The sequence below is a fragment of the Nannobrachium achirus genome, assembly GCF_963921795.1.
Source record: "Nannobrachium achirus genome assembly, chromosome: 15".
Taxonomy (NCBI): domain Eukaryota; kingdom Metazoa; phylum Chordata; class Actinopteri; order Myctophiformes; family Myctophidae; genus Nannobrachium; species Nannobrachium achirus.
Genome location: NC_137822.1, coordinates 20,083,802 through 20,097,933, shown reverse-complemented (window position 1 = coordinate 20,097,933; position 14,132 = coordinate 20,083,802). Strand labels below are relative to the sequence as shown.

Below are 14,132 nucleotides of genomic sequence, written 5' to 3'. Positions count from 1 at the left end.
AACTAAAGCTACGCAGATAGATCACTGTTTTTGGAGCTGTGTGAAGCACAGGCTCCCTATACGTGGCCGTGTGGGTCTGTCTGTGTGTCTGTCTGTCTGTCTGTCTGTGTGTGTGTGTGTCTGTATGTAGCCTGAACTTCCTAAACTTCGGCACGCCACTAGTCCCACAGTTTTGCCACCACACACTCGCGCCATATGTCAAATCGACCGGCTTACTCGGGAATCGTGGGCTATTACTTTTCTAAGAGAAAGGTTCTATAGTTTAATTGATATTAATTTATTAGTGAATTAATTTTCCCCATTGACTTATAATGGGAATCGCAAAAACTCACATTCAATTATTTGTCTCTCGCAAACCATAGGGGCTAGAGTTTCAAGACTTGGAGAGGAGGTTCATAATGATTTCAAGGATTAAATAAAAAATAATTGTGTCATTTGGCCGCATGGTGGCGCCATAACACCCCACTTTACGTTTTGGCCTGTAACTCTTGAACCGTAGGTTGGAAAATTAAAAATATTTTTTCCCTGGATTCCTTGGGTCATGACGCATCTCCCCATATAGGCCACGCCCATTTGCGCCATGATAGATTTTCCGACATCTTGAATTTTCTCCAAAACACACTTTTTGCTCCTTTTCCTACATATTTTCTTCAAATGTCACAAAAATCGGTACACATGATCCACACACACACACACACACACACACACACACACACACACACACACACACACACACACACACACACACACACACACACACACACACACACACAGCTCCACTTCACACGGGTGTGATTTTTACATTGCTTGTGATGTTGAAGCCTGATGTTTGCAAAAGGTTGCTTGTGAACTGTCAAAGTGATTTTCCGTTTCTTTTGATAATTAATTAATCTCTCTGGACAACGCTATCGACAAACATTTGTCTTATACGCATCCAAAGGCCTTTAGTTTTAGTAACAGCTTGGTAATGGAAATACGATGCCTTTTGCTGGATAGAAATAGAATCCAAGAGGGAAGCACGCACATCTCAAAAGATTCCACAGGTGCTGAACACAAATACGTACAATCGAGAAGAAGGGAAGTCTGCACACTTGTCTGTAGCTCCGAGTAGAAAAAATTATTCAAGGTTACCTTGAATAAACATTTCTAGAGGGAGCTACAGACCAGTGTGCAGACATCCCTTCTTCTCCATAGTTATTATATTAGGACATTGACCTAGATTAGAAATGCCTGCTGGTGTATTTATGGTAAACAAAGTTTCCACTCCAGTCACAGTTACGTATGCGTAGGCTCTCCTTCGAACACCCTTGCTTGCTGTATGAAAGTATATGGTGTCTGCAGCCCGATTGATCAAGAGACACACCCACGCACGCACACGCACACACACACACACACACACACACACACACACACACACACACACACACACACACACACACACACACACACACACTCACGTCTCAAAGGTCTCTGATATAGATGGTGCGTAATTTGGCTGAATTGATTGCATAGCCTTTATCAACCACTCTTCCAAGATTTAAGTTTTGTTTTGGAAAAGAAAGTATCCGTATGAATTGTTACAAATAGAATAGGGCCACCTTTTTGTAAAGCTGTGTAAGTGTAAAGCAGTCGGGTGTAAGCAACTCCTATTAAAACAAACTGAACATTGTATCGTTGTCTTTTCAGGTATTCCTTACAAACAAATCACGGTCGGTGTTCCCAAGGAGATCTTCCAGAATGAGCGGCGTGTGGCGATATCTCCAGCCGGTGTCCAGGCGCTGGTCAAACAGGGTTTCAATGTGGTCGTCCAGTCAGGAGCTGGAGAGTCTGCCAAGTTCCCAGATGAGCAGTATGCCCAGGCTGGAGCCACCATTAAGGATGTCAAAGACGTGCTGGCATCTGACGTGCTTGTTAAGGTATGGGACAATGGGGAGAACAGGTGAATGTTGCTTCCAGAAGCCAGAGGAACTACTGCATATAATGTGGGGCGGCAGTGGCTCGGGAGCTAGAGCGGTCACTTGGGAACCGGAAGGTTCCCAGTTCGATCCCGGGCTCCCCCAGAGTTAGTGTCGAAGTGTCCTCAAGCAAGACACTGAACCCCTAATTGCTCCCGATGAGCAGGTTGGTGCCTTGCTTGGTTTCTGCCGCCATCACTGTGTGTGTGTGTGTGTGTGTGTGTGTGTGTGTGTGTGTGTGTGTGTGTGTGTGTGTGTGTGTGTGTGTGTGTGTGTGTGTGTGTGTGTGTGTGTGTGTGTGTGTGTGTGTGTGTGTGTGTGCGTGCGAATGGATGAATGTAATGCACAATCATTGTAAAGCGCCTTGACGCGACATGAATGCACCATTTACCATTTAATGTAACTAGAAAAAAACACATTGCAGTTATTTGCTTCCCACAACCAGTTGCCAGTCTAGAGAGACTCATTATGGTATGAAGACTTTGAATGAATTCCAAATTATATAGGGCCATTTCTTTTACAAAAGTATTCCATTGATGCGTCGTTCTGTATCCTAAGAGTCCAGTTATGACACGTTAGAAAGGAGCTACCATTTCAGCTTAAACACACATAAGGTCGCTCCACAGCAGTCAGGAAAACAGTGTCCAGCCAAACAAGTCTGGCTGCCCACTGGAGAATTTTGGGGAATCCTTATCTAACAGAGTCTATATCAAATATCAAATCTGTCTTGCATGTGCTCCGCGGCCCTTCTTTCTCTGATTGGCTAGCAGTGCTCACTGTGAACGCTCTAAGAAATAATGGTTGTTTGAGGCTTAAAGGAATAGTTCACACATTTTCACACATTACCATATTATAGAGCATTCTAGTTAATCTGTGGAGTTATGACCATAGACTTTCCATATATTTATCATTCTTTCTCTCTGACCATTCTTCCATGTTTCTCTTCTTAACCAACCCACTGGTTTCTCCATAGGTGCGTGCTCCCATGTTCAACCCTGAGCTGGGGACACATGAGATTGAACACATGAAGGAGGCAGCGACCTTGGTCAGTTTCATCTACCCTGCCCAGAACCCTGAGCTGATGGACATGCTGTCTCAGAAGAAAGCCACTGTGTTGGCCATGGACCAGGTGCCCAGGGTCACCATCGCCCAGGGCTTCGATGCCCTCAGCTCCATGGCCAACATTGCCGGGTAAGCAGTGTATGCACGCCCGCACACTTGAGCCTGACCAATATATTGGTTTGACCAATATTTAGGCAATTTTTTGGCCTAAACTTGGCCTAGACTTTTTTGACGACATTGATATCGGTATCTGTATTTTTAACCACTTTCAATCTGGCGTCCATATACAAATATCAGTCACAACTAGGGTAATCCGTATTCTTGGTCTATGGTCTAGGACTCTCCAAATTCTCCAAATGGGGTTCGGCATCTTATGGACTTATATTTCCACTTATATTCTTAACATTATTGAGAAGGGATATGTAGAGATTCACAAACATGAAAGCATAGATGTGCGCACACACACGCACGCACGCACGCACGCACGCACGCACGCACGCACACACGCACGCACACACACACACACACACACACACACACACACACACACACACACACACTTACACACACTTACACAGACAGGCACACACCCGCATGCAAGTAGCATGGTATGTACGACTAACCATACTTTCAGTACTTATGATAGTGATGATGACAAATGATATGCCTATGAAATTTCTGTCAGCGCTTTAGCTGTTGATCTATATTATGTGTCAAGGGTATTTTCTGAACGTGGTGTAGGCATGTGTCTTGGCTGGTCTACTTGGCACAGACAGTATAAACACAGCTCATCTTTTAAAAACCCTTTCTGGCCCGGGTAGGGTGGTCAGAAGTCATTGGGACAGTCGTTTATCCATTATTTGAGCAATAGCAATATTATATTCATTGTTTTCAACGGTTCGCACATTAGCCCTTGGGCTGTATCTCTAGAATGTTCTCGCTGAATATCTATGAACATTCTTCAACATAGAAATGATTCTGATGATTATTATAAATAATTGCAATTATTAATTGTGTCTGCGACTGTCTAGCGTCTTTGATGACCACTTGTTTTGTTCACACATGAACAATCTGAACTGTATCTCGTTTTGTGTGTCTTTGTTGCTCATTGTTTCTGGCATGCTGCTGCCTGAATTTGTGTAGGACATTGTATTGCCTGCATCCAGAGTATCACACGAGATTATAGATGCTAAAGGCGGTCCGGGACAGAGTTTTTACCATGTCATTAATCCTCTTAAACTGTCAAGCCATAACCATATGAAGCCTAGCATCCCTATTCTGTAGAAAACATTCAAGGGAAAATATCAGATCTGCAAGCCCACAACGCGCCACATTGCAACGTGTTGTGAAGTTGTAGACCTGCTATTTTTGGTGAAAAGATTTGTTGTTGAGGGAAGGTGGTCAACCCTACGTTGGCATTGCAATGACATTTAGCGATGATGTCATTGCATTTTGAGGTCAAAATTAAATTCATCCTACATTTTCACTAGCAAGCCGCATTAAAAATGTCTTAAAGATGGAACACCTATGAATAAGTGACAGGTGTGTAAGAGATTACCAAAAAAAACAAAAAACATACTGTTCACATTGGACAAAATACACTGACCATATCAGATGGACCAAAACTTTGTCCAAATAAATATATTGTCCAATCAGAAAAGGGACAGGAAAATCACATTGAACTCAATTTTGGGGTTTTGGGGTTACAGAAAAGCTTTCAGAAAAACGTCCATTGAATTCAATGAACCTTTGGGGGTTTGGGTTCACAGAAAATGATACAGAAAAAGTACATTGAACTCAATGTAAAAAGTGACTTTTGGGGTTACTCTAGATGAAATGATGAAGCTGGAAAATAACTACAGTCTGGTTGCCCTGTGGGCAACCACACTAATAATTGCTCCAAAAATAATCGATGTACCCTGTGTGTATGGAAGCAGATCATGTCCATGCAATGACAAAACTGTCCATGTTTTCTGTCTTTTTCAGGTACAAATCAGTGGTGCTGGCAGCAAACAGCTTTGGTCGGTTTTTCACTGGGCAGATTACTGCCGCTGGGAAAGTACCGCCTGCAAAGGTATACATTTATGTTGTACAGTATGGGCATGTGAAGTGCTTTTGTTTTAGTCATAGTCTTTTTAATAAAATGTCATTTAGTTTTAGTCATAATTTTGTCAACTGAAAAGTTTTAGTTTTAGTTGACTAAATCTACAGTTGATTTAGTCAACTAAAAATGTATTTTGGCAGCCCTTTTGGTGGCATCGTAATGGCTGATTTTACACTTGGTTGCGTGCAGAAAATAGCCGATCTACAACGTGCCGCGCTGTGACGCATTGTGAGCTTGTAGATCTGCTATTTTCAGCACGCAACACCTGAAAGCAACCAAACATAAAATTACTTTCTCCTCCACTAGTCCCTCCCTAATATTTTAGTCTAGTTTTTATTTTGTTGACGAAATTGTCAATATACTGTATTTAGTGTTAGTTTTAGTCACCACAGTTTAGTTTTTATTTAGTTTTTGTCAGTGAAAAAAAAAAACGCACTTGACAAAAATGTTTTGTCATAGTCTTAGTCGATGAAATCAACACTGATTTGTTTTTAACATGTGGTGTTTATCTGTGTGTGTGTGTGTGTGTGTGTGTGTGTGTGTGTGTGTGTGTGTGTGTGTGTGTGTGTGTGTGTGTGTGTGTGTGTGTGTGTGTGTGTGTGTGTGTGTGTGTGTGTGTGTCTCCATAGGTTCTGATCATTGGAGGTGGTGTGGCTGGTTTGGCAGCAGCTGGCACTGCCAGGGCAATGGGAGCCATTGTCAGGGGCTTTGATACAAGGTTTGTCTTCTTGTAATTCCTTGTGTAAAACAACAAATCCTGTATTTCCGAGGAACGTTTGCACCCCGAATTGGGGCTCTAGTGTTCAAGAGGTTAAAGTAACTGTGTATGGGAAAGAAAGTGAGGTACTGGTTATTTTCAGTTCAACACATCCTAGTCGGGTAGAAAACAGAAATTTGGAACAAGTAGCATTAGCCCATTAAAGGACTAGAATTATTAATGCTTTAACTATTGAAAAATAGCAGATATAAAAGCTCACAGCATGGCACAGAGTGCCGCGCTGCGAGCTTGTAGATCTGCTATTTTTAGAAAAATCTTTTGAATATATCTTTTTAAAAGCGAACATTTGTAACTCAAATATTTGCCCAGGGTGGTCCCTGGAACAACATATTTTGAAATGGGGGGTCCGTGGCCAAATACATGTCATTTTGGGGGTCCTTGACATGAAAAAGTTTGTGAACCACTGATTTAGAAGAAGGATTTAGAAGACATTTATAGAATCAGGTCAAAAGACTTGCACAAATCTTCATGATTTTTCAAAAATAGCAGATCTACAAGCTCGCAGCACTGTGAGCTTGTATATCTACTATTTTTTAAAGCAGTTAAAGCATAAAATAATAGTGACAATCTAAATCTAAAGTGACACAGATTTGCATTCAGGCCTAAAACAATGTATGGAAAAAACTGCATCCTTACACAAAACAGTAAGAGAAAACTTATGTAACCCTTTATCCCTTGCGTTGTTTACAGTGCAGACAGTCTTGATGAGATTAAGTACTCTGTGAACAGTTACAAACTGAGACAAGGATTAATCCTGTGTCCCAGGATGAGATTAGGATTGGTTCTGTAACCGGCCACTAGATGGCAACAACAAGCAATGCTGTACTGTGGTGCTGGAAGTCCTGGGAGGCTCAGCTCAGCTCTGGCCCAGGGAGCCTGACCACTGATATTTCTGTGCTGTACATACTGTATTTGTCCATTTCATTAATCTGGTGAAATCTAAATTATGCTGACCACTTTAAAACTAGGATCCGGTTCCCTTATGATGAATTACTTAGATTCAACTTCCCTGTGTGAGGCTTTAAACGCATTTTAAATTGGAGGCTTTTTTTCGTATACGAAAAAAAAATGCTATTTGTCCCAAAGTGACTGCAAATGATTGCTGCTTTGTTCCAAAAGCTTTATACCCTGTATATCAGGTTCCCCAATTAGTTTTCCCCATGGGCCGAATTATGTCTAGGGTACCAAGCCGAGGGCCACAACATTGCAGGGGGCGACTCCAGCGACAGTTTTCGTCGTTGTCGGGTGAAAATCTTGTATGTCCAAAACCGTTCGTTTTGAATTTATCATTTTAAAAATGATTTAAACTAGTGAAAACAGCCGATCTACAAGCACACAATGCCTCGGCGTTGTGTGCTTGTAGATCTGCTGTTTTCACTACTTTTGTGCAACGGCCTTGTATGATTTGCGAAAGAACGTACAGATCTGGAGATACGAGATTCCCACCCGACAACGACAATATACTAGTGTTGTTGCTGCTCTTATACCACCATTATTACTGGGGTTGGTGTGGGCCAGACAGTAGCCCCCCGCAGGCCGCAAATGGCCTGCGGGCCGCCTATTGGGGAACCCTGCTGTATATGTATATAACGACGCAATGAGACAGAGTATTTACACAGTGCTGTAAGAATTATTTCAGCGTTGAACCCTTTTATTTCTTTTCTTTCCTTTCTTTCTGTCTCTCGTCCTCCTGGGACCTCCCAGAGCGGCGGCCCTGGAGCAGTTCAAGTCCCTGGGTGCAGAGACCCTGGAGGTGACGGACGTCAAGGAGTCTGGAGACGGTCAGGGAGGCTACGCCAAGACCATGTCCAAGGAGTTCATAGAGGCCGAGATGAGGCTGTTCGCCAAGCAGGCCCTGGATGTGGATATCATCATCAGCACTGCTCTTATCCCTGGTACGCGCTAGGGCATTCACCACATATTCGAATATTCGAATATCAAAGTCACTATTCGACGTTTTTCACAGAAGTCGAATATTCGCTTATTTTTTCCGTTTTCTCTTAAAAAAAATATATAGCTTATAAAGCTTGGCTAGATAGGAAGTCATGAGAATGAGCTGGTGGATGAATTTGTTAATGCTCTATACCAGGGGTTCTCAAACCTTTTTTAGGCCGTGACCCCCAAAATAAACATATTTGAACTGGGGACCCCCACCCTGACAAGCACTTGGAATGTAGGTATTACATTTAATGTGACTCTGTTCTGCAGATAAATATTGTGAAAATAGCCGATCTACATGCTCACAACGCCTCGCAGCGCGAGGCGTTGTGAGCATGTAGATCGGCTATTTTCAAAATGTTCGTCCTCTTGCTTACTTAATATTGGACAGTTTGGCCAATCCTGTCGAATATTCGACTATTTGAATACTTTGAGGTCGAATAATTCGAATACTAAAAATCACTATTCGTGAATGCCCTGGTACGCGCGCATGCACGCATGCAGGGGAGGATCCTTGCCTATGCTTTTGAACCCATTCTACTGATTTTAGAATGCTTTCTAAAATCAGTAGTTCTTCTCACACTTCTCAAACAAAAAAATGTGTTAAAAAATAACAGATTTGTGCCGCACTGCGAGCTTATATATCTGGTGTTTTTGAATTACCAGCGCAAAAAATCTAAAGTGACACAAGATGCTTTCCCGGCTTTAATGGGTTAAATACATGCATTTCCTTTTGGGGAACGTAGCCCATCTGACGTTTGATACTTGCTTGATGATATCACAATTTAATGTGACTGTACGTTGAACACATAGTATATTATCATCCAGTAAGACTCCCTATTCGGGAGATAAGCAACTGTCAGGTCGCATACACAAACTTTAGAAGGCAATCGTAGCCAATCAGGAGGAAATATGGGAAATGGGACAGATCCATGTTGATGACATGACTTTAGAGATACCGTGTACCGCTTTGTGTGATTTAGGCCCAACTCTGTAGGAGCAGTGTCCAAAAATGGGTTTTGCTCAAATCGGCCTGATGATGGCGCTAGAAGAGGGCCATGTGAGAAATCAGGGGCGGAGGTCGTGATTTGCCACCCAAGGAGTGTGTGTGCAAAGTGTGGCATCGATAGGGCCAACGGTGCCAGAGATAAGAGTAGGGGCAAAAGTGTGACGTGACTTGACTTGACGTGATGTGACGTGATGGACAGATTGACTGACAGACAGACAGACAGCCAGTGGAGCTTTTCATAGTAACTTACGACCTGACGGTCGCAACAAGCTCACAACGCATCATGATGCACCACATTTTGAGCAGATCTGTTGTTAACACCATTTGTTTTGTTTAAGACAAATGATATAGGACTTAATACAGGACACAGGCAAGTACACTATACGCGCATACGGTACAGCACTGTATAGATGCTGCATGTGTACACAAAGGCCTGCAAAGATCTCACACACGTCGTACACTGTGTAGAGGACATTGCCATAACATTTTGGGCTTCTAAATATACGTTCTCCTGCGCAGCACCCAATCACACATGTTTTTGTTATGGTAGCTGGCATGGTGCTAACTATGGTATGTTTTACTGTACGTTTAAGGTCAGCTCCACCGATTGTGGTTTGGGAGTGGCTTTTGCACACTGCCCCAAGGCAGACTATCAATTAGGATTAGATGTGCCATGCAGGCACAGGGAGGATGTACTGTACAGTACAGTGGTGGAAGACATACTCACAATGCTTTACGAGAAATACCACACAAGTATTGGCATCAAAATATACTTAAAGCACTGGTTCTCAACCTTTTCAGGCCGCGACCCCCAAATTAATAATATTTCAACTGGGGACCCCCCCCCCCCACCTCACCCTGGCGAGCACTAAGAGTTAAGGCATTATATTTTGTACAACACGGTTCTGACTACTAACACTTTCTGACTACTATTTGACAATTTGGCCAATGCGTAATTTGTCATTTTAGAGGTATTACAAAGTCCTTAAATTGTCACTTTAGAAATGTGCATATAGCCTATACACAAAACTTTATGTTGGTTTGTTTACTGTTGAGAGAGAAAACAGTGTTGCATATTAAGCTCATCAATTTAGGACCCCTCAAAATCATTTGGGGACTCCCCTGGGGGTCCTGACCCACAGATTGAGAACCACTGACTTAAAGTACCAAAGTAAATGTACTTAAATTTTCTTATCTGTCAAACTTTTGCTAAAATAGTTGATCTACAAGCTCACAACGCATTGGACTGCGTGAGCTATGGTTTAACATCAGCCTACCTATAAGTACCCTGGGGTTTGTTCCTTGGTTACCCATGCAGGTGTGAAGGCCCCCATCCTGATCACCACGCCCATGGTCGAGAGCATGAAGGACGGCTCGGTGGTGGTGGACCTGGCTGCCGAGGCCGGGGGGAACATCGAGACCACCACCCCCGGGGAGTTGACGGTGCACAAGGTACAAACGCACCCCCATACAGTGCATACACAAGCTACACACGCATTGTGGCTGTTTAACCCACTTCAACCCATTATTTTATACTTTGGCTATTGAAAAATAGCAGATATAGATACTTGTAAATCTGCTATTTTTGAAAACTCGTGAAAACTTTGCAAGTTGTTTTGAATATATATTTTTCAAAGCAATCCTTTGTAACTCAAATCTCTGCTTCTGGGGGTCCCTGAAACAAGATATTTTGATTTTTGAGATGGGGATCTGCGGCCAAATATATGTGATGTTGTGGGTCCTTGACATAAAACCACTGATTTAGAAGACATTTGTGGAATCGGGTCAATATATTCAAACACTTGTACACATTTTCACATCTATACTATAATTTTGCGAATGTCTGAGTGAGTGTCTGTCTGTCTGTCTGAGTGAGTGTCTGTCTGTCTGTCTGAAACAGCGTTTCTCCTCAGTGGCTGGAGCAATTGATCTGAAATCGCATCACCATCAGCATATGAACACACCTGACATAACTGTGAAGCCCGTTTGTCACTTTCACAAATCATATACTGTATATTCGCATTTTTAGGGTGTATCTATATTAGCCTACAGTACCTTTTGTGACCACACATGTTAAGGGAGGGGCGCTGTTGTTCAGGCCATGCACAATCACACACAAACCCACACACACACACACACACACACACGGGGGGGGGGGGAGTGTGTGGGCGGGTGGGCGGGCGGGCGGGGGGGGGGGGGGGGGTTCTGGCCCTGTTACAGATGTTGTCCAAAAATCATGCAGATCGGTACACAGTATCTCTGTAGCTGTTAAATGGAACAGGTTTTTCTTACATTGATGCTCCTACATATTAGCATGCAAGCACCAGTTAAAGTTACTTTCCATCCCTCATATACTGTGTGCACAGTGCACATCCCATAACCCACACACTGCACATCATTTCGGAGCTCATATCTTTGAACGGGTAAGGGCTAGTTTAAACAAATTAGAAGATCTACAAGCTTGCAGCGCAGCACTCGGTGCCACGCTGTGAGCTAGTATATCTTATATTTTTTGATAGCTAAAGCATAAAGGCAGTGATTGCTGCCTTGTGTGTACTCGTCTCTTTTCAATATTGTGTGCAAAACCTGACGTGAGGTTATGTTTATATATATATATATATATATATATATATATATATATATATATTTTTTTAGCTTTTATTGACCAAGGGAGGTCCAGTAGACTGACAGGAAATGGGGAGAGAGATGGGGAGTGACATGCGGTAAACGTCGTCCGGATCGGGAATCGAACCGGCGACGCCGCGGCAACCATGCCTATGTGGCGGTGCCTATGTGGTATACGCTTTGACCACCGGACGCCCAGATATTTTTTGTTTTGACGTGTACACAGAATACACGGAGGAGGGTCTTTAGCCAAAATGTTTGTATGGGGTTTTCTTGTATCCCTGCTAAAACACTGTACATTAATAGATAGATTAATCTCAACTGTTCATATATTTCCATCTGTGTGCAGCTTCAAACAACTTATGGGCTATGATGACCTATAGCTCTCTCATTAGGGTGAGTTCTGCTGGTGGAGCAGAAGAGTGTAATTAGCCTCCTCCTCCAATCCTGGTAGAATCAAACTGAGATTGCATTCTATAGTACAGTAGTAGTAGTCCAACAGATCCCTAGGATTGTTTAATGTTTGTCCTTTTTAGTTTTTGTAGTCAAATGACGGTACAGTACAGTTAACGTCAAACCATTATCTATAATGCATTTTTATGAAGTAAGTTTTCTTTCCGATTTGCTGTAGGGAGTAACCCATATTGGTTTTACGGACCTGCCCAGCCGTTTGCCCACGCAGTCCAGTACTCTGTACTCCAACAACATCACCAAGTTGATCAGGGCCATCAGCCCCGACACAGAGAACTTTCACTTCAACGTCAAGGAGGAGTTCGACTACGGAACCATGGACCATGTCATCAGGGGATCTATCGTAATGCAGGTACGAGGCTTCTCTTTACCGGTATAGACACATGCTTAATAACCACTCGAATCCTCTATGCTTAGTTGACCGGACATGAGTTTGCTTCTGTTCTTGGTGTGCTCTTTAATCCCTCTACACTAAATCTCTTCTCCAAAGCTAACAAAAAGCTCATAACAAGCTCATATAACACGCCGGACTTGACACTGAGTTCTGAGCTTGTAGGTCTGCTATTTTTGGTGATTATTCCCCCCAAAATAGGGATGCTAGGATTCAACATTTGCATGGCTTTCACAACAGCCATGCAAGAACCACATTGATTATTTTCTTTCTTTAATACAAAATGTTAATTTAGTCCAGAACATGTACAATATCGCCTATTTATTAAATCAAATGCCCTACCTGTATTTTTTCATGTAGATATACAGTACGTTTCTAATCACAGTGGTATGCATACCTGTGACAGACCTATGACAGCGTCAGCGATTGCAATTCTTTTATGCTAATTATTGTTCTCATGACTTATTATTTACTCCTCTGTTTCCCCCTCCGTACTCCCTGCCTTCCAGGATGGGAAGAATCTGTTTCCTGCTCCCCAGCCCAATAACCTCCCCACCGCAGCCCCTGCTAAACCCAAGTCTGTCCAGGAGCTAGCGAAGGAGAAGGCAGCTCAGATCTCTCCGTTCAACGCTACACTCACCCAGGCTGGCATGTACACTGGAGGTCGGTTATTACGCTGATTCCCTTTTCTTTAAAAGTTTTTATCCCATGATTTTGTAACCCATTTTTCACCCGGTGCCTAAGCTGTAATCCTGGGCACTATGCTCTCACTCTGCCAACCTGGGGAGAGCCCCGAACTGAGCTCATGCTTCCTTCAATGTATGAGGAGTGAGCAGGCTGCTTATCACCTGACAGGGAGGAGTTTCCCTCGTAGGACGTAACGCGTGGAAGGAACACGTTATTCCAACAAGGTCCTTTCCCCTCCATCAGGAGCCATCAGGAGGCAGTATAGAGACCAGGATTACTGCATGTTTTTTTGTGATAGTACCTACCCTAGGGGACACGGGGAGAACATGCAAACTCCGCACAGAAAGGCCCTTTCGCCAACCCCACCCAGTGTGTGGGCACTGATGATGCGGAGGAGAGAACACGGCCCCAGCGCCCACAGCGTCCCCGATGGGAATCGAACCCGGGAAATTATAGCTGAAAGGCGACAGCGCTACCCACTGCGGTAGTGCGGATTCACAGCCGTTGTTACTTTAAAGATCCCCCAGTCTGATATTCATTCTCGGACCCCAATCAACCATCATTAGCATTATTTTTTTACAGACCCCTAACTCCACGACTTGGACCCCTAGGGGATGACCGTCATTGTTTCCCAACCTTTTTCGGGAATCAACATTGCACGGAGAAATACACAGAAAACACCTTCACCTAGTTTCTTTAGGTTATAAATGATGTCTCATATGATAAAACAATAAAACATAAAGGATAAAACCTAGATCAAACCGACGGGTTTGAGGTCAGGTCAGGTCACTAAACAAGGTTTCAGCTCAGCCCTCCCTGTTGGTTGGGCAGAGACGACTATTCCAGTCAAAGTCTCTCTCTCTCTCTCACCACTGCTGGCATGTAGACCGGAGGCAAGTAGCGAGACAGGTAGATTATAGGCACACGCACGCACGCACACATGCACACACGCACGCACGCACACACGCACACACACACGCAGACACCCTGTTAGTGTCAGGAAGTGTGCATTGTAAACGGTCTCATGCTGCGTGTGTGTCTGAAGTGGCGCTGTAGTGGGTGGGTTCCAAAGCATGCCACGCCCCCCGCCTCAATGTACAGGCACAGTGTGG

At 43.4% G+C, this 14,132-nt stretch overlaps 1 protein-coding gene across 2 annotated transcripts in view; it reads left to right on the top strand.

Moving 5' to 3' along the window:
• nnt (nicotinamide nucleotide transhydrogenase) overlaps positions 1 to 14,132 on the top strand; it is a 114,427-nt gene that overhangs the window by 3,765 nt on the left and 96,530 nt on the right. For both annotated transcript variants that reach the window (XM_080743120.1, XM_080743119.1), the window contains exons 3-10: positions 1,687 to 1,916; positions 2,929 to 3,146; positions 5,004 to 5,091; positions 5,751 to 5,839; positions 7,604 to 7,794; positions 10,165 to 10,298; positions 12,103 to 12,294; positions 12,843 to 12,996. In XM_080743120.1, coding sequence (XP_080599246.1) covers positions 1,687 to 1,916; positions 2,929 to 3,146; positions 5,004 to 5,091; positions 5,751 to 5,839; positions 7,604 to 7,794; positions 10,165 to 10,298; positions 12,103 to 12,294; positions 12,843 to 12,996 — 1,296 coding nt within the window. The remainder of the gene's footprint in view (positions 1 to 1,686; positions 1,917 to 2,928; positions 3,147 to 5,003; positions 5,092 to 5,750; positions 5,840 to 7,603; positions 7,795 to 10,164; positions 10,299 to 12,102; positions 12,295 to 12,842; positions 12,997 to 14,132) is intronic.